This window comes from Panulirus ornatus, chromosome 35, assembly GCF_036320965.1.
Source record: "Panulirus ornatus isolate Po-2019 chromosome 35, ASM3632096v1, whole genome shotgun sequence".
NCBI lineage: Eukaryota > Metazoa > Arthropoda > Malacostraca > Decapoda > Palinuridae > Panulirus > Panulirus ornatus.
In genome coordinates, this window is record NC_092258.1 from 194,270 (window position 1) to 215,984 (window position 21,715).

At 39.1% G+C, this 21,715-nt stretch overlaps 2 protein-coding genes across 23 annotated transcripts in view; one reads left to right on the forward strand and one right to left on the reverse strand.

Moving 5' to 3' along the window:
* The first annotated feature begins 260 nt into the window (after window positions 1–260).
* Window positions 261–20,989, forward strand: LOC139760045 (uncharacterized). 2 transcript variants are annotated; one of them, XM_071682801.1, is made up of 3 exons: window positions 261–401; window positions 7,785–7,951; window positions 12,883–14,048. In XM_071682801.1, exons 2-3 carry the CDS (start codon window positions 7,814–7,816, stop codon window positions 13,417–13,419), a joined length of 675 nt encoding a protein of 224 aa, XP_071538902.1. In that variant the 5' UTR covers window positions 261–401; window positions 7,785–7,813; the 3' UTR covers window positions 13,420–14,048. The 2 variants fall into 2 exon arrangements, 1 of the variants encoding a protein (XP_071538902.1); XR_011715216.1 differs by lacking the exon at window positions 12,883–14,048 and adding an exon at window positions 20,419–20,989 and having other exon boundaries at window positions 264–401.
* The window catches only part of LOC139760042 (uncharacterized), a 174,099-nt gene continuing 166,836 nt past the window's right edge, over window positions 14,453–21,715 (reverse strand). For 19 of the 21 annotated variants that reach the window (XM_071682797.1, XM_071682792.1, XM_071682783.1 and 16 more), the window contains one exon: window positions 18,134–20,736. In XM_071682797.1, the coding sequence (XP_071538898.1) occupies window positions 20,593–20,736 (144 nt within the window). In that variant the 3' untranslated portion in view covers window positions 18,134–20,592. Of the gene's footprint in view, window positions 14,592–18,133; window positions 20,737–21,715 lie in introns of those variants that run through there. The other 2 variants (XM_071682784.1, XM_071682786.1) reach the window with 2 other exon arrangements.

A 21,715-nucleotide genomic window follows, 5' to 3' on the forward strand; every position in this document is an offset into this window, starting at 1 on the left:
TGTCTTAAACTGAAAGAAAAGCCTTCATGTTTTAGAAATTATCATTATCATCATTATCATTATTATCATTATTATCATTATCATCATTATTATTATTATCATTATTATTGTTATTATTATCAATCCGGACTGCGAAATTTATCTTGTCATCAACTGGATATGTTTCAGCTCATTCACTTTCCTTATAAAGTTCAGTACTTGAAAGCTCTGATTCGGATACCCACTAACCCGTGTAAGCGAAGTGATTCGAAACAGTGGGGTCCATTATGCTGGATCACGTGACCGGCGTCTCCTTCATTGCTCGGTCCTCGGAGACGAGGAGCTGAGTTGCGTGCTGACTGCTGACGGTGGTTCTGTGGAGGAAGTACTGCCTCATGTTTTTGCAGTGTGTTAGCTTTTCTGTGAGTGTTTTATGAATACTGGATGTGTGTTCCTTCTAGAAGTATATGGATTAACGGTAGAGGACGTTAGGGTAGCTTATATATTTTGTTTTCCTGTTCTGACCGCATTATTATCTTAGGGGTTAACTAGTTAACTACAGATCGAAGTGTGGGAAGTCAGAAAAGATTTCACCTGTTGTGAATTATTTCGCCCTATAACAGAATAATACAATATAGGCCTAGATTCTTTTGACGGATGATGTGTTGTCTAGACAGCAGAATAGAATTTGAAAGGCTAATTCAAGGTAAATGTACTAAGGACAGTAAACCGAGTTACTGTTTAACATCAACGGTCATTTTTCGTTCTTGTATTCGGTTATGACGTCATTTGGCAAACGTAAACATTCATTTGTTCCTTAGCTAATTACTCGTCGGAAAAAAATGTTCAGAAGCATAGACTTAAATACTTGATTTCTCAACCGGACTTAAATACCGTACACTTTGTAAAACCACACTCATCCTTATTCTATAAGATATCCAACAAAAATACCAATGTTCTATTAGCTGAGGCTGGCACAGCTAGCGTTTTAAAGAAGCGGTTAAAGGTGGCTTTTCACAATATTTTGTTTGAACGTGCTGCTAGGGGACGAGGGGATGAGACGACTGGTAGTTAGACTTGCCAAGGGTCAAGAGGAAACCGTAGCTGTACCAGGCTGAATGTACTCCACTGATGACTTGAACTTGCCAGTATTGGGCTGAATGTTATTGATCGATGTAGATGGGACCTTGTATGCGTACGTACCCTGCCATACAAGACAACAAACCATTGGGTCTTAAAGAGGCTGTTTGTGAAAGAACAGAAATTCATAGTGTGGCAGGAGTAGAAAGGCATTCAGATTTTTCAAAGAGGAAGACCAATAAATTTTGTGTGGGATTGGATGTATCTTGATTTTGGGCTAAAGTATATTAGTTTAGGTGTTTTGCAAACTTAAGAGGGCCAAATTGACTACACAGCAGTTGGCTTATATCAACCCCTTATGAGCACGTTTGATGGTTGAAAACAATAATAGTCCAATATCCAGCCAGGCTAGGTATGTCAAGGTTAAAACGGGATGATTGAACTTGGTGTACCATGTCTAGTTACTTGGCATGAATTACTACGGCTTTCTGATTTCGCTCGTCTTGTATGTCTCGTGCTCCCTTATCATTGTCCACACGTTCTCAAATACGTTGACGTGTCACCCTTTGGTTGGCAATACTATGGCCGGAATAACTGGGTGTTCAGCAAACCAATCCCTGACCAAGCGGCTGGTGTGGATGGGACTTTTATCATGAACAAATCGAATTAGGAGCACAAAAGGCTGCAGCACGAAAGGAGATAATTGTTTCAAGTATCTGTATATATTTCTTTGAATTAAGGAAACTGTATATTCGTGTCAAGTATCCTAATCCCCCAGACTACATCCAACCATGGAAGCTCAGACTATAGCGTCCACCTCTCAATTCCTGTATGTTCTGTTCTGCATACCTGGAGTTCAGAGGTCGCTGACAAACACGAGCCTTTGCAGCAGTTGTAATGAACGATTTTTCGTCTGCCCAGATCAGAGAGTTCAAAAAGTTTGCATCACGTATTTAGTGTCTAGCAAATTCATGTCGTGCATTTGCCTGCGTGAGTTTTTCCTTCTTAGCTGGGATACACGACCTTATACAGCACTCATTAAGATGACGTCTCGGGATTACACGTGGGTAAACCCAGCTCCTGGGTTTTGTCAACAGTTGATGTGAGTGGCTTCTCCATCACAGCTTGGACGATTCGCTGATCATCCTCAGGAGTTACCAATTGCGGTCGACTAATTCTTGGACAGGTAGCTACAGTTCCCTCCACATCTGATCCCCGTATCCACTTGGTCACAGCTTTAACGTCGAACCCTATGGCTCGTGCGGTGGCTGCCATTGTCATTCCAGCGTCCCTTATGTCAATGATGGCTCCACTTTTGTGAATAACCTCGGGACGGTCTGCTTGGTGCGTTCGCCTGTGCACTCTGTTGGATCCGACGTTGACGAACTAAGTCCATTCTGCAAGACGTAGATAATACTATTACCCAATGTGTTACAGAATATATTTCCAACATATCATAATTCCAGTCGACTGTTCACCTGGCCCTACACATTAACTGCCATGTCAGGTAATTTTGGATTCTGTTATTTGTGGCATTGCAACTCGGCACAGTATTGGATAATGAGCCACAATACCTTATTTCTAGATTTACCAGTCTTGAGTAATTACGTATTTGATTGTTATATTAGATGGAGGATACTGTGTGCATGAGGTTTCAACTCCTCACCAATACTTTATCACTGGCAACTCGTGTGTGTTATGAAGGTGATCATTAGGTGGGAGGTAGCGGGGACAGGAATAATGCAGTTAGTTGTGCTCAGAACTTGGCCGTTTTATGATTATACGTGTATAAAACGATGGAAATCGGATTTGCAAGGGTTATTAATATATATGTATATATATATAAATATATGTATATATATATATATATATATATATATATTTTTTTTTTCTTTTCTTTCAAACTATTCGCCATTTCCCGCATTAGCGAGGTAGCGTTAAGAACAGAGGACTGGGCCTTGAGGGAATACCCTCACCTGGCCCAATTCTCTGGCCCTTCTTTTGGAAAATTAAAAAAAAAAACGAGAGGGGAGGATTTCCAGCCCCCCGCTCCCTCCCCTTTTAGTCGCCTTCTACGACACGCAGGGAATACGTGGGAAGTATTCTTTCTCCCCTATCCCCAGGGATAATATATATATATATATATATATATATATATATATATATATATATATATATATATATATATATATATATATATATAATTATCCACTGCATTACTGTGCAATGGAGAATATTGCCAATTGTGTAGTTTGGGCACGACAGTTTCGGAAACAGTCATCATACAAAACTTAAATTCTGCATATGATATATCGGTTTCGTTGCAAATATTCTTTAATACACTTAAGATACTACTGATTAGAATATGTTGTCTGCGAGAATAATACTCAGAACTTAGGTTTTTTGTGACAACTGGGCCGTCTACTTTGGGGGCGACAATGGCGTGGTACGGGAGATTTCCAGTTTTTTTTTTATTAGGAAAGTTAGGTTAGTTTAGCTTAGGTTACTTTGTATTCAAGAGTATAAACTAAATATTTACAAAAATCTTTTAGCATACAGGAACAGTTCTTTTATTATTATTGATGACGGAATTCTGTTTCCAGCGATGGATGTCTAAAAGTTCACATTTCCCTAAGTGGGGCTCGGTTTAAAAAAGGTTAGATATATTATATGTCGCCAGTGATTGAAAATACAGGTTCTTATATAATCATGTCCCACATTATTGATACTATGAAATAATGATTCAGGCCCATAAATGTACTTGGCGTGAGAATCGTGTCAACATAATGTTCACGGTTAACCAAAACATTACCGAAATATCAGCTACCGTGTGAACTGCAGAATTCTCATGATGTTTACTCGGTGTTAAGCGAAAACGCAAGTAACGAAAAAGAGGAGGAAGGCGGAGTTGGGGTTTGAGAGCTGTCACACTCTCCTCGCCTCACTTTCAAGTCTGCGTCCACACACAGCCACTTAATGGCTTAACTCCACACAATATTCGACATTAGCAACTATGAGTAAATGAGAGTCCGACCCCACCAGCATAGCCACACCACATCACACACATGTCCACACCGCTACATCAACACCAGGCACATTTATGGGCCTGAATCAATTAATAGTATTATCATTGCGGCCCATGATTATGCAATATTCTGTATTTTCAATCACTGGCGGCATATGATATCGCAAATATACGGCGATATACCTACTTCAATAGTTTCCTGTAGTTATTACGTGAATAGTTTGTTTCGTGTTCTTGCTTCAGTAGATAGCTTCTTTAGACTCGGGGCTGTTCCATTACGACTTTGGCCGACTCGGACTGCTTCACTGCTCATTAAGTCCTGGTCTAATTGCTTGCTTATCTATTATTCAGATTTGGGTTTCACTGGATATATGGAGGAATATATGACGAAGATATGCTAAACAACGTTAATGGTACATACCATGCGCGTCTAGTTAATGGTTTACAACATTATTCATGTGGATACGAAGCAAATTTTCGAAACTATTGGAATGCATCTCGACCTGCACTACCGTCGTCACTGCTCACTTGCTTAATGAAAACTTAGACATCGAAAGGGCTCTAACCTTCATATCATACAACATTAATATGTAACTAATTATGACTACCGACATGATTGACAAACATAATCCTTTCTTACTTTATTGCATAAACATCACACTTCTGCAGTGTGTATGGGTGCGTGCGTTGTCATGTCGTTATATAGACTCGCCGTCCAGGAAGGGGCGGGAATTGCACAGACCCACACACACTCGCAGACCCCCACGAACTTTTATGAGTGACTGTATATCTTTAGCTCACCGTACGCCCACCACAATCCATCAGATTAACACAATCCACCAGCCCTGTATTTGGGTTTCTTCGACACATTCCTCTTTCGTCTGGCTGAAATCCTTGAGTCGGTTATTCATGAGGCAAAGCACTGCTTAAGAGAAAGTGTGATAACATCTCTTCATCCACTAACGAGACTTTCTAGGATTTGGTCAAAAGATGTCGACACCAACCTTAATCGATTCAACTTTTCTCTTTCTGCATCCAAGATATTTATTTGATTCACATTTTTTACCTTTTTTTCTCTAATTCCACCATCGACAACTTCGACACTTGCACCGTGATTCACCTTTGACAGTCTGTGCTACGATCACTATTATCTTTTTGTACAAACAAAAAGCACGAACCGGAAGCATCCCAAGTGTTTTGCGGTCGTGTGTCATTGAGGTTCCACCTGTGTCCTACCATCTGCATCATCCACTGTACATTTAAAGACTGCTTGATGAATATCAAATGTGTGTTTTTGATAGGTACTCATTTCATCAGAGTGTACTTCAGGATCTTCTGATTCGATTGCCTTTAAACTTATCAACTGGAATTCTTTCAGTCTGGTAAATGTTACCCAACTTCTGTAAATCCAACTGGTCCACTTGTTTTACCATCCATGGCTGTGATCAGATGCCTTAAAGACAATTCTTGCCAGAATTTTTGCTTTAGAAGTGTTGTTACTCCATTTTTAGAACGTAGATTTACAGCAGTGCCATCGCATCCAATTTCTCTCATATATGTTAGATCAACATCTGATGAAATAAGAAAACCTTGCATTTCTTTTGCAATATCACTGCCATTACCGGAATACGGAGTAACATGGGTAACAAATTTTGATCCTGGCTCTTGTAGAAGACAAATATGTTCATTTGCTTTTCTTTTTTTGAAAATTTGCTGCCTTTTTGTTCTCTGACAATAGTTTTACCCTTGCGCCCATCAAAGTAAATGGCAAAAGGATTAGCTGTGTCCATCTCACTTCACTGCAGACTTTCACTGTGTGCTTTTGCCTTTCACGGCGAATTTTGTTTGTCAGTAACTAAATTGGTATTGCTTTCATCAGTTTCACCTATCTCCTGTAGTAGTGAACTGGAAACAGTTGCAGCTGCTCTGTATGATAAGCCTGCTCTTCACAAGCGCGTGTTACAGCTGAGAAATTAGAAGTAAATTTCTATTTAATGAAATCTCTTTGCATTAGGGTGTAAGTCTGTTTCTGATGGTTCATACGAGTTTGTCTCTGACTCTGAAGATGGAAGAACTACTACGAGATGATGAATGGCCAAACTCAATATTTTTATGTTTATCCTTATTTTTGCGTTCAGACCTTTTTCTAGTCCTCAAGCTTTCTTGACGGTCTCTCCCCTCCAATTATCATCTTTCCATCTGACCTTTGACAAGTCAGAAATTTATGTCCATTTCTAGGAACGTTCTTTCTAGCTGGACAATTACAAGAATTTAAATCTGGAAATTTACGTACAAGTAGCGATATCAAAGAGCGCTTTTGCATGGTTCACTGAGCTTCGTTGCGAGGCAGTATCTCTTTTATCTTTATAGAGATATAAGAAAGTCTTGTGATAATCATTGATCATATTTTTAATACGCTTTTTTGATAAAATAGAAACTGATGATGAGTGCCAGATTTCCATAAGTTAGTAACTACACCACAAGTACCTGAAAATGCTGGTTACTTTGAAATAGAGAATAATTCGTTTTGTAGAATTCTTTCACTTGGATCCACTACTTTTCGGCACAACCCCCATATGAATAGCATAATGATTTTAAGAACGATCCACCCCTACTCTGCAATGACAACTTTCAGGCGGTCAGCTCTGTCTGTGCGGAGACCAAGAGCTAGGAAAGCTGGCAGCTGGGGAGACCAGTGAAGCCAGGAGACCTTGTAGGACCTGCACGGGGAGGACAGGCATGACCATCTTGGAGACCGGCAAGAGTTTAGAGGGAAGGAGGATATGGTGGGCGCAGCATGCTGTCGTCACGGGCAACAATCAGGTCAAGCGCCCTTCCACCAAAATTGTTCACTAAGTTAGGACACAACCGCATTTCCTTCTGCGAAAGTTTGACGTTTGGAAATCATATTTCAGCCAGGATATTGCATTCATATTACATTCCACTGTATGGAATGGTTAGCGTCTTATGAAATCATTCGCAGTGTATTTGTATACACGCATCAAGAATCCGTATTTGATATTACAATTTTAACAACCATCATAAAGTAGAATGGGTTAATATTCGGCCTTGGAAATACACGGCGTAGGTATCATTTGTAAATGAACGTTATATCGTAGAGATTGTATCTTTTTCTCTAATTTCCTGACACATCTCCTAATATCATATCGTTGACATCTGAACACTTGCATAGTATAAGGTAAACACCTTTTCTGTTTGATTCTGCTGCTCTATCATGAAATGTATTTTCATGTTACTCTTGCTAAACTAAACCTATTCATTTTGCTGATTTAGAAGGAATTATAGTGCCTTGTTGCACCATGAACTTTAAACCAGTATAAATAGGGATTTTTGTCAACTCTCCAGTTTCTTGTTACGGTTATTTCTTTGTAGAAGCCTTTGCAGTATCTTCAGTTAAGTAAACTGATATCACGTAGTTTAGCGGCATATATCTGTCCGTCATTTACTCCATAGGACTAATGAAACATTTTGTTGTGGTGAGTATACAGTTTTAAAGGAATACAAAACTTTTTTGTCGACCAACATCGTTATCTCGGTTTTGCTTTAACTGTCCTCTAAGGTACATATTAAAGATTTTCTGTTTAATGGTAAGGTTGGCGGGTAATGTGGGTACAAGTTTAAAGATTAACTACCACGGATGGTTTGGATTTCAACTTCTAATGATACTTTTTCTTTAAAGGTTTGCAAAAGAAACTGCTACACAAGCCGATGACTCCTTGTATAAGGCAAAAAGAAGAGATTATCAAAAAGGAAGAGGAGAGAAAGATACACGAGGACGACACAGTCGTGAGGAATTACGGTGGACTGGGAGAACAAACCAACACACATTACTGCGGCGCTGGTAAGGTAGGTGTCTCAAGTATGTACTTAACCGTGTCTCGTGTGAGAGCAAGTGGGCCTGCATCTATATTGATAAGTCACTAGAACATCCTTCATGACTGAGTAGTTAAGCACACAACCAGCTGTGATTCTTCCCAGTCTGCGGCTGCTGCCTCGTGGTCTGGTCTTGCACTGACTGGCCCGTGTTTAATCTTGAGTTTAGGTTTATTCTGCATCGGCCCCTTTTTTTTTTTTTCGTCTGGTCTTGGTATCGCTTGCTCATAGCACAGACATGTACATATATTCCCATGTACATAAGCATACTTGCTTGCCTTCAACCATTCCTGTCGCTACCCCACTCCACAGGAAAAAGCACACCTCTCTCCACCTCTTCAGCGAGGTATCGCCAGGAAAACAGACAAAAAGGCCGCATTCGTTCACACTCGGTCTCTAGCTGTCATGTGTAATGCACCGAAACCACAGCTCCCTTTCCACATCCAGGCCCCACAGACCTTCCCATGGTCCACCTCAGACGCTTCACATGCTCTGGTTCAGTCCATTGACAGCACGTCGACCCCGGTATACCACATCGTTCCAATTCACTCTATTCCTTGCACGCCTCACTCTCCTATATGTTCAGGTCCCGATCGCTCAATCTTTTTCACTCATCCTTCCATCTCCAATTTGATCTCCCGCTTCCCCTTGTTCCCTACACCTCTGACACGTATATCCTCTTTGTCAATCTTTCTTCATTCTTTCCAAATGTCCAAACAATTTCAACACTCTTCTGCTCTCGCTCACACACACACACACACACACACACACACACACACACACACACACACACACACACATTGATATATATATATATATATATATATATATATATATATATATATATATATATATATATATACATATATATAGGAAAGGATCACAATTTTGCGGGTGATGAATATATTCCTATGAGTCCACGGGGAAAATGAGACACGATAAGTTCCCAAGTGCACTTTCGTGTAATAATCACATCATCAGGGGGGACACAAGAGAGAAATTTAAGTCAGTTGATATACATCGAAGAGACGAAGCTAGGACGGCATTTGGTAAACATGCGATTGTCCAAGACAGACAAGGAGCCTTCATAAACTTATTTTACAAATCTTATCAACAAAGTTATCTAATTTGTATAGACCATCACTAATATTAAGATCATAATTCTTTGTGTATTTAATGATAGAAGATTCCATGCTATTTCTCGTGGTAATAGAGTTTGAGCTAATAACTGAGATGGCATTACTCCAGTCAGTACAATGATCGTAGTCTTTAACGTGATTAAACAAGGCATTTGATTCTTGTCCCGTTCTTACACTTCATTTATGTTGCTCATAAAAGAAAGATCCTTACTAGTCCGCCCAACATAGAATTTATCACAATTTCCACATGGCACTTTATAGATGCATCCAGAGGAATTTTCTGGTGAATTCCTGATTAAGATATTCCTTATAGTATTATAGTTGCTGAAGGTAACATTTACATTAAAGGATTTAAGCAGCATGAGAAGTAAAGTAAAATTATTATTAAAAGGGAGAACTAAAAGATTCTTGGTATCAATGTGAGGTTTGGGCTCAACTCTATAAAATGATTTCTTTGCTAGGTTAAGGGATGTATCTTAATAAAAACAGCGACTGGACTAAGAACACAAACCCTTCTTTTTTGTGATAAACCTGTCTAATAAACAACTAGATAAGGAATCCTTGTGTGCATTAGGATATGGATTAAGTTTTGTTTGCTCTAACAGGGAAGCCAGCTGTATTGATGTCACAGTCTTTTTGTAATTCAGAGAAATACAGTAATTTAAGTAATGATGAAACTGATATCTGTAAGGGTTTAGTGTATGCCAGTTTGTCAAAACCAGTGGAACCTAATTGCCCTAAAAGATTTATAAGAGCTATTAGCACCTTAAAAAAAGACAAGGATATACATATTGCTAAAGCAGATAAGGCTAACACTGTTGTGATTTTAGACAAAAGTAACTATTTATCTAAAATGAATATTTTAAATGATGACACAACATATTCCAAACCCAGTAAAAATCCCTTAGAAGCAGTTAATTCCCATTTCAATAAAGAAATGAAGTTGTTGAAAGATAATGTTTCTCTTATCAAAAGTTTGTCATCTTTGTCCCCTTCATTGCCATATATGTATGGACTTGTCAAAACGCATAAACAGAAATTTCCAGCAAGATCTATAGTGAGTAGGCTCCATTACATATAAATTATCAAAATGGTTAGTTTCATCAAGCCCTTTAGTGGGTAAGGTATCAAATTCTAATATCATGAACAATGTGGATTTACTCAACAAGCTAAACAATATCAATGTTAATTTTGATTTCAAACTAGTCAGCTTTGATGTTTCCTCACTTTTCACAAAAGTTCTAGTTGATGACCTTTTAGAATATTTATTTGATGTCATGGATGATATTCATTTACCTGTTTCAAAGTCTGTTTTCATTGAACTGATAAAATTGTTTAAAAGACTGTGTATTTCAATTCAATGGAGATTACTATACTCAAAAATTTGGTATGGCAATGGGTAACCCTCTTTCACCTGTACTAATTAATCTTTATATGGAATTTTTTGGAACAAAATTACTAAAAGATATCTTACCTTCTAATGCAATTTGGTTTAGGTATGTAGATGATATTCTTTGTTTGACCAACAAATGAAAATTTACATGTATTTCTCCCCTTGCTTAACAATTTAGTACCTTCCATTAAACTTACTGTCCACCTTACTACCATGAAGTCTTTTCTGTACACTTTCTGTCTTCCCTCTACGTTCGACTCCCTCTCCCGTTCTCATCCTCTCATATTTACCATATTTTGTTCACTCCTACCTATCTTATTCTTTCTCCTTTTTATTCAACTATCTCATCCTTTTTACCCTCCCTGCCAACTTGCTATTCCAAACCTATGCCTTTCTTTGTTCTTTTCCTTCCATCATAATTTTCGTACGTTTCTCTTCTTGACTGTCTATCCAACCTCTCATCCTCAGTTCTTCTACCCATTTTCTTCTTCTATCACTTCCCTTCCTCACCCCTCCCCTCCCCTTCCCTTTCTCACTCATGCAGGATCATAAAACCGGCCTCATATCACTATCTGCCGCTCGCGATGCCACTTTTTCCATCATTGTTTCCCGAATATTGAACAGAGATACTTAACTCTGAATTTGATGGAAACAAGAATAGAGAATATTGGGAAGTACACACACACACACACACACACACACAGTTCTTGGGGACAGAGAGGAAAGGGGTAGGGCGAAAAGGGGATAAGTGTGTTAAGAACTGTAAGAAAATGAAAATAAGTATAGAGGACATGGCCGGCTGAAGTATAATTGTCTGAAGCGGTCACTAATGGACAGAGATGGTAGATTATATCAGCTTTGTTCATGTGAGTCAGAATGAGGACGGCGAGAGGTAAGGATCCTTGCCCATCATGGGCAATGGCTGCTGCTGCTTTGGATGAAGCCTCCATAACTCCTCAGTACTCTTGTCCTCAGCTGGTGTATAACGTTGGGTGTTGTCACGAGATCAGTAGGTTCCACCTTCGGATACATTGTGGTGAATATGATTCGGTGTTCTTTTTTCAGTGTTCCCCTAGGATAGTCTTAGTTACTCTTTTTCAGTGCTTTCTCCATTAAGCACTGACATAAAGCGTTGATAGACGCAGGTAAATGAAATCGCAGGTTCTTGGTTATGTACAGCTTAAAGAAGAAAATGTGAAGATTTACTTTCCATGCTAAATTGGTCAGTCATACAAATTATCACTGAAAGCAACATAGGGAGTGAAACTATTATGAGTTATGAGGTGCACAGTAATGCAACGATGTTAGGGTTGGGTTTAAGGTAATATATAACAAGTCATCATGTGTACAAGAGGTTGTGTTAAACATATATGACAAAAATAAGTACCGACTGTGAGCATTTGTGGTGGTACTACACTGATCAAATGTAAATCGTGAAAGATGATCTCAGCTGAAAGTTTACATTTCGTAGTCTAGCCTAAAAGATAAGATGTTGGTTAGCTTCGTGTTCTCAACTCTTGTGTGTCCCAGGACAGTTGTAAACGTTACATGGCTACAGTGTTATAGTACCAACCAAGTGTTAAATGTGCTGGAAGGCCGAAATACATTAATCTATCTACTATACTGGGTGAGCTATTATCTTCCCGTAACGAGTCCACAACAACTTTCCATTGCGGACATTCATCTTAAGTATATGGTTAGTTGAATATAAGAACTTTGTTCTTATTTCCAATGTTTGCAGCACCAAATGCACGCGTTGACTCTGTAAGAGTCCCAGACTGTCTGTGTAAACCATAGAAATAAAACATCCTACATGAGGAATGATATATCAAACTATGGGTACTGAATATCTCCCTCTCTGTTCCCGTTCCACAAATGGTGTAAATTACAGCGATCTTTATCAATAAACCTCCATTTTGAACTAAATGTAGAGATCATACCGCTCCAGAATATAGTATATGGTGCACAATGCCCTGGAATGCAAATTCATAGCTTACTGTAGAAGAGTTCTGCTGCTAGTTACGCTGAGATGCGACAGCTCCTGAGCAAACATGTTTTCGTGTATAGGTAAACATTGATAAGAAAGACTGGCTAAAGGCAAATATTCCTAGATGAAAATATCATTGCTGTAGACCCCCAGAATACAATCTGCGCCTGCATGAAGCGATACATGTACAACCTATTTCCTGTTGTAAATCCCTGATTCTGAAGCTAACGGTATCAGTATACAGAAAACAGTGTACGTATTTATGTATGAATATAGTCACTTGGATGTGGGAGAGCTCGTTATCCGTAGAGATATGATTTTCTACCTCGCCAAGTTATGGGTTTCATCCTTTCATTGCAACTGAAATATATCTTATGCGTTGCAGTTTTGGGCGGTGACGGTGTTGTTACTTCCTGTTGTCACACTCTTGATGTGCCTTCTCGCCCTACTCGGACAAAAGGAACACGAGCAAAAGGAAGTAGTCCGTGATGGTACATACCTTACTGAACTCGCGTACATTAATAAACATCAGTCAACCATTGCTCTTCAAGCTGCAGAGGACGATCTTTCGCAAATAGTTTCACAAAACTCGGAGGTTGAAGACTTCTATTTGGATGAACAATGTACGGAAGAGTCATCAGCTCCGGGAATAATTCCTGATATCTTAATGGACAATAATGACTCTGAGGACTTGATTAAGTGTGATATGGACAGAAGAGACTGTTACAGAGTCCTGGAAAATCATAATTACCGCATTGAGGAGCAACAGCACACTGGATCTACCAGGGAACAATTAGTTAGGATATATGCTGATAGTCATAAGAACTTCGACGAAGATAGGTTGGAAAATCTTTCCGATAATCCATTCCTTATCCACCCGGTAGAGATCCGGCCCGCTCTCTTACAGTTACTTTATGTGTAAATACTGAGGTGTAGTAACAGCGGGGATGTGCTTCTAACAGAGTACATAAGAATGTATCGCCACCTGATGAATTTTCTTGGCAACTTCGGTAATTTCGCTGCCATCCAAACAAAAAGGCTAGAAGAACGTATTCACGACTTAGAAGAATACACGAAAGGATTAAACAGACTGGAATACCAAACACTGACTGGAATGATCCACTTTGAGGACATGATTGGCACGATTGGAGACGAATCGCCTTTTTCAGGAACTATAACATACACTCTCCTTCAGCGACATCTTCAGTTCCTCACCCTCGCCATAGCCACCATTATTCCCCTGGAACCGGAGACTTCGCTTGTCGGACCCCTGAATTCTGCTTACAAAAGTGTTCTCGCAAAACATCATAATTGGTACGTGGAGAATTTGTACATGGTAGGAATGAGCCAGCTTCCCACTAAGCAGCAGGCAATGGAACTGCTGATGGCAACACAGCCGGAACACTTCTCAATGCACACCCTTATGGCTAGTCTTCGTCTTATATTGCGTGAACTGAATAAACTTACGAATACGTCGGAGGTTGTGCTCATTAGCACGAACGCATTTCATAAGATTCCAAATGATATAGTTTATTAAATTGTTCACTTGTTCCTTTGTTGAATTTCTTAGATATTTGCCTTCGACGATACGATGTTGATAAACTATCATGTCTCTTACAACTAAAGTGCCGTGACTGCTCGCTGCCAACATTAGCATTATGTATACCGGTGGTGATGACGGCTCTGAACAATAAATGAGCACGTGCAAAACAAATCATTATCCATACATCTAATGTTTGAAATAGTATACCCTAATCATATTCGTTTAAACTAGTTATTGCTCATTCGTCTGATGTTTGAACCGTTATCTTTATGAACTTTAAACATGACTTCTTGTTCATTACTTCTCAGTATGTTCGTACTTGAAATTTGAGGTAATATTTCAAGTACAACAGTCCTCTCAAAATGTTGATATATTTATTGGGGTTGAATTCAAAATTGTTTTTCCTCGCTTTTATTGCACCCGAAACTTAACACCTTCCATATATGATGGACACGCAGGATTGATAATATATCTTGAACCACACCGAGCACATGGTGACAAGCAGGTCATCATGAGGGAAAAGGCTGGTGGATAGATTGTTGAAGATTCTTCTGTGGAATAAAAGTAATGGATACAGAATCATATAAGAAGGGCAGGTAGTAACTTGTTTCGTTAAGTACCTTAGACTGGTGTTTGCACATATTGAAGAGGATTCTCTCGAACTCGTCTTGACAGTGTGAACAGAGATAGACCTCCAGCACATGGAACGGCTTCCATGAGTAGAACACCCATCCATAAGTTAACATGACCTATTGGTGATCTTTAGATCCAGGAGTAGTGACGCCAGTCTAGAGCAAACATTTTGTGATAACAGACATGATCTGTGATGGAATGTAATAAAAATCGCATTCGAAAACGCGCGCGCGCGCACACACACACACACACACGGGCTTCCGTAGCTTTATAGACGTGCCAGCTGAGGGTAGGACCGACATAGTTTCGAATCATCAGTGTGGCAGTCGGCCTACATCCAACCAAGGTCTTTATTCTCGTTGTACTTAGCTTAGTCGGGTGTATGTAAGTGTAGGTGTGCATACTTACACACGAACAACAACATAGTACACAAAATATCTTACTCCATCACACACACATACACATACACGTGCCTTTTTCTGATGGGTGTAGGTCACTAGAGGAGTTCCCCAGGGTTCTGTTCCGGGACCGTTACTCTTCTTCATCTATATGAATGACTTACCTGAGGGTTTAGAATCCTAACAGAATATGTTTGCAGATGATGTAAAAGTCATGACGAAATTGAAAAGCAAGAAGGATTTCATTAACTTACAAGGAGACCTAAACAGACTCCAAAGCTGGTATGATGCATGACTGATGAAAATTCACCCCAATCAGTTCTAAAGTAATGAGGATGAGACAAAGTGAAAGGCCTCTGTATGATTGCCTGGCAGGACACAAGCTTCAAGATTTTGTGTATGAGAAGGACATGGAAATTAGCATTGTCCCTAACCTATCAATGGTTCCGCATTAGGAGAATAGTAAAGGCGACAAACTGTCTTCTGCTAAATATCAAAATAGCTTTCAAGTATACGGATAAGGAATTATTTAGCAAGCGATCTATATCATACATAAGGCAATCGGGGATATGCTGCTATAGTTCGGTGACCCCGCTCAAAAAGCAGAGGGCTCACATAGAAAGGCATCAAAGATGGCACCAGTATTAAGAGCTAAAATACAGAAAAACGCTAGAAGCTTTAAATTGCTGAACTTGGGGGAAAGAAGAGTGAGGGATGACCTGATCATAACCCTTAAGTTTCTAAAACGATCAATGGCGTGGAGAGTGAATAGTTCGAGAGATTTAGGAATAGAGCAACCAGTGGACACAGCATGATATTAAGCAAGAAACTTGTTAAAAAAAGATGTAAAAGAGTGCTTTTGAGATATAAGAGTGGTGGGTGAATGGACATAGTTAATGCAGACTTTGTACACAGATTTAAGTAATTGAATAAAGAATGCTCGAGAGATGGGACCCCATGAGTGTAAAGCTCCCTCCCTATTGAGTGCAAATAGATAATCACTAATAGGGAATTACGCACGCGCAAGCATCCACACTTGGCGAAGAAAACATGAAAGGTGTTGGCAGATAAGACAGGAACTAGGGGAGCTGAAGAATATAGTCAGTGGGAATGGCAATAGTTAAAGGAATTCAGAAAGTACATAACCAGAGGAAACAAGAAATGATTGAAAAGAAAAAAAGTCAATAGAGTCCTTACTAGTTATCCTATACAGGTGATTTACATTAGTCATAAAAAGTTCTGTGAAATATACAGTGAAGCAGTAGCAAAATAGGTCCTGCAGCTGCAAGTACATAGGAGAAAAAGTGGTGCAATTTGTCAAAACGCTAGACAACTTAGGTATGCATTGTGGAGAAAAAAAGAAAACGTTACAACCAGTCAGCCAGCATCTAAGTGGCATAAGAGAGCACCGAGTGATTATGGTAGGCTAAGTATGTGAGAGCAACGAATAAGTATAGCAGGCTACGAAAGGAAAGGGAGAAATGTTGAAAAGAACATTGTGGACAAAGGAGATAATCCAGAGCCTTTCCAAACATCGTTCGCGAGTAAATTGTAAGCAGTAGCAACAAATCTGGCAAAGGGACGCGAGGGAAAAGTTGTAGAGGATAGTGTAAAAATATTCGAGGATCTGAACGACAATGTCAAGATATTTTCACAGCTGAAAATATAGCCCCAGCGCCACTGAGGCAGAATGGAGGTCTCGGAAAATGGTGAAATGTCTGGAAAAAATAAAAAAACAGACTGCTAAATAGCCCCAACCCGTGTAACGTTAATGATCTATCATGTTTCCCTGTGTGCTGAACAAATGTGCAGATACGCTTGGCAGGTTGCTTAAGATATTGTTCTTTATATCACTGGAGGACGGTAAAGTGCTAAAGAAGTGAGAAAGTGCAAATATACGTATCTTTTAAGAAAAGAGTTACTTCGAACGCAGAGCAGTCTCTCCGAGTCCAGTAAACTCAAAGATTGATAAGAGGGAGACCCCTTCAGTTGACAGAAAATTGCTTTAGTGGAGTAGACTAAAGGATGCATATCAAAGGAGCTTTCTCGAAGTATCTTAACGCGGTGGTGGGGTTTGTTAAGAGCAGTGATGGCTTGAGCTATGTCAGCGGGGATTTTCCTTTCCCTGATAGGTTTAACCATGCTGCAAAGGCCAAGCTTAAGCTCTCAGTTGAACACATGTAAACTATTTTCTCTCCTATGCTTTCCGTTCTTCCCTTCTTGGTCTATCACAACTGGAATTGGTCATTTGTGTGAGTTAAAATGAATATCTAAGATAGAATATTCTAAACTGTATTAAGAGCGTTGAATAGCCTTAGATGCTCGAGTGCATGGCTTATAAGCCTAAATTCTATAATCCAAGCCAATCGAAGTATTTTGGTGACACAGGGCTCAGTCCCGGGGCCGTTGCTCTTAATCTATATAAACGACTTGCTAGAAGGACTGAACTCGCACCTGGATAAGTTTTTGGGTGATACCCAGATCATGAGTAAATCATAGAGCGAGGATGATTGCATCAACTTCTTAGGAGCTCTAGAACACACAAATTTGTCTTGATATAAGAATGAAGAAAATCAAACCGAGTAAACGGAACGCAATCGAATGGTACAGTCAAAGGCCGAGATACGAATGTCACTGAGCAGAGGATAATGTGTGACACGGACTTGGGCAAACATTGTACATGTCTTGGATGAACACTAGCTGGCCACACATCTTGTGAGTCTAACTTGCATAAAGTAAGAGGAACCTCCGTCACTGCAACATTTTCATACACAAGATCAACGTTCAGAGTAGCTTTTACTTGACATCACTGCGAGACCACCACGTTGTTGTTGTTACTTCCGCTTGTAATCAGATACGATATGATGCCGATTTTGGTCAAGTTAACTGTACTCCTGTTACAGATACCATTACTGACGAACATAAAGGAGACGAACATTATCAACACTTTACGTTCTTAAGATCGTGAGGAAACTTGGCACTAACCCGTATATGATGTTAATGTAGCTTTTGTTTTTCAATATATTCATCGAGTTCATTCCATTCGTAAATGAAACATTAGATTGATTGTAAAATCCTTTTAATATATTCATGCAACATATTCATTAGGATAAGAGGACTGTTTACAATATGTACACGCTGAGGTCAGTCAAGGTGAAATAACCAAGAGCACTGATCTCCCAAACCAATAATAGTGAAAACAATGACCATCTTGTTAAGATCCCAACAAGAGAAAGTAAAACTATTTCTGAAATTCCGGCAATTGTCCAATGGATATGTATATACTTTTCGAAAATGTTGACTTACGTTATTTTCAATTTAAGAATTATCCAAGGTTCCAAGGGATTCGAGTGCACGTTTCATCATGGATATGTTCATTTATATAAAGTGGTCAGTAATTATGAAAAACAGAACACGTGCATTCAATATGACTATCGGTATAATGGAAGATCAGATTACTCAATTTTAAATGTAATGCTGTTGACTAGATATAGTGACTAGCATTTGAGACTGATTTTGGATTTTCCTATTCTCTTGTTATCATTAGCTGAAGCATAAATATAAGAAGGAATTGGTTATTGTGTGTATGAGATGGAATTTCAATGTAAAGGTTGGGATAAAGATACTTGAAAGCTTTAGTTTTTCAGATTTTTTTTCTGATGCGCATTTTAATGACTAGTGCCCAGGAAAATAATATTCTTAACTGAAAAACTTATGGCAATATAGTTTTTATATAGGCTAATGGAGTGTGGAGAGCATGAATTTGTTAATACTGCACAGATAATTAGGTTAAGGTCAGTAGATACCTTTGGTAAGAAGTAGTGTAAGAATGCAGAATCCATAATCATGAGAAAATTCCACCTGGATGTATTCACACTTGGATACAGTGTGAAGGATATGCTACCGTAATGGAGGCAGCATTGGGAAATAATACAACAGCGGAGAAAATATGGGGTGCCTAACCTGCCAGCACGGGTCAATAATACATATGTAAAACTGACACTGAAGGAAAATACCAATTTTGTATACACAAGTAAACGTCACGTCCCATGATACATTTATGGAGACTTAGACAGTCAGGTTCAGGTACTCTTGACCATTGAAAACTAACCAGTTTCTACCACATGCAGTTGCTCGAAACTTCCAATGGTTCAGACTTCCTGGCTACGGAAAACTAACATGTGGTATGAGGGAATATCAGACATGGTATCAGTTTGAGAATGTCGTTATCAAGATTTTTCACTTTCAGATCGGTTTCTGTACACGATTCAGGATTATATATATATATATATATATATATATATATATATATATATATATATATATATATATATTGGAAAGGATCACAATTTTGCGCGTGATCAAGATATTCCTGAGTCCACGGGGAAAATAAAACACGGAAAGTTCCCAAGTGCACTTTCGTGTAATAATCACATCATCAGGGCAGACACGAGAGAAATATAACAGTCAGTTGATATACATCGAAGAGACGAAGCTAGGACGCCATTTGGTAAACATGTGATTGTCCAATCACATGTTTACCAAATGGCGTCCTAGCTTCGTCTCTTCGATGTATATCAACTGACTTATATTTCTCTCTCGTGTCTGCCCTGATGATGTGATTATTACACGAAAGTGCACTTGGGAACTTTTCGTGTTTAATTTTCCCCATGGACTCATAGGAATATATATATATATATATATATATATATATATATATATATATATATATATATATATATTGCCAGCCATCAGGGAAACCTTCCTTACAAGCATTATGGGAGCAATTACAGTTCCTGGTGGGCGGAGAGGTAAAAAGACGAGATATTCTGTACATCAAAGTGTTAAGGAGCAGATCATCATTTGGAGGGCAGTATATTGTAGCTCGACTTAATAATAACGCTGATGGAGTCCTCTGTCGAATGTCTTTTGGGATGAAGTGATACCCAAGTTAATGATGCTGGAGTTATCTTTGTTTTTCATTTGAAGTCTTTTATAGTTTGTTTCTCGTGCTAACGATAGACTGAGGTATTGTTCATATGATTTTCAAGAAAGCAAGATGCACTTTTTACTGGTGAATCCGAGTGCCTTTCCATTTTCTCTTCACTTTAATTTTTTGTAAGGACAGTACCAGTCATAACATAGTCTTAATGTTTCTCATATAACCGCCTTTGAGAAACAAGATGATTGATGAACAAAATTCTTAGCGACTAGCTAAATGTTTCACAGATATGTTTGCGTACAATGATGTTCCTTGTGATTTACAATTTGCATTTAGAAAGTAAACACATTGCATATATTCTGGTGCCTGTGAGCAACACTATTCTTCCTAACGTTCCTATGACAGAATGCTGCCTCACACGACGGTGTGCTGAACTGCTGCCTCACACATCGATATACACTGGACTGCTGCCTCACACGTTAGTGTGGTGGATTGCCGCTTCACAAATCTGCCGGCTGGACTGCTGCTTCACTCATTAGTCTCTTAAGTGGTTACTCTCTCATCATGTGTCAACCTCCTTCAAACATCAGTCTCAAGCGAGCGCTGACGTCCAGCGGTGGAGATGGACTGCGCCTTGGTCGTGGAGTCAGAGTGGGAACGGCCTCTGTACCTCCGAAGCACTGATGGGATGTTAGTGCTGGTGTTGCTCTCCAAGGAGGAGACCTGTGGGAAGTTGGAGGAAGATAGAATTAACGTCCTGAAAAAAAAAAGTCATTACTAAGGACGCATCCTCCTAAATCATACCTAGATATAGGTGTACGAGAGCAACATATCAAATGAATCATTGGGTTCTGTATCTAATGAAGACTTCTTCCTTTAGCAAACTTTAACTTGATTAAAAGTAAGATTCTGTAGAGAACGTGGAATTCGATTGTTTATACTTTTTGTATATAAAGTACTTCTGAAATGACTATAATTGATCTATCATTACTTTAGTCGCTACAGATTGATATCTAAGATTATTGACGAGTAGCGTTTTGGACTGTAAGGTTGCATAACACACCAATGAGCAGATCGATGGGCAGTGGTAGCCCTCGAGGATTCGATGAATATGGTGCACGAAGACGAAGGACAAAACGAAGTTGAGATTATAACAAACGCTTATAACCAGGGAGATGGAGAGATACAAGACAATCAGAAACAGAATTTTAGCTAAATACGAGAAAAACATGAAAAGCAATTAGAGCGATGGAACGTTGTTTATGTAAGAAACTTCAGAAGAGCACATATATACAACTTTCAGAAGCAACAGATCGATGCAACATACTAGTGTGACTCGGAAGGACTGATAATAGTAGTATTACAAAAATCGGATGGAAAGATACAACCAAAAGATAAGCAGGAAGACGCTTGGGAAACACGCTTCCCTGCATGACGGGGAGAACAGTAAGAGACAATACAACTCTTGCTAAGAATCCAACGGAACCACCAATTTTCACTGTAGTAACTCGTAAGGTAGAGTAATGGCAGAAATAGTAAACCCAACTACAAACGTTCAGGAAAAGATTAACCATAAAAAATCGTAAATTTTATGGCTTTTTTATGGAAAGAAGTATAGCAGAGTGTAAGTAATCAGCCATTCATAAAGCTGCTAAACAGTAAAAGTGAAAATGATATACCGATGAAGGGCATGAAACCTGGA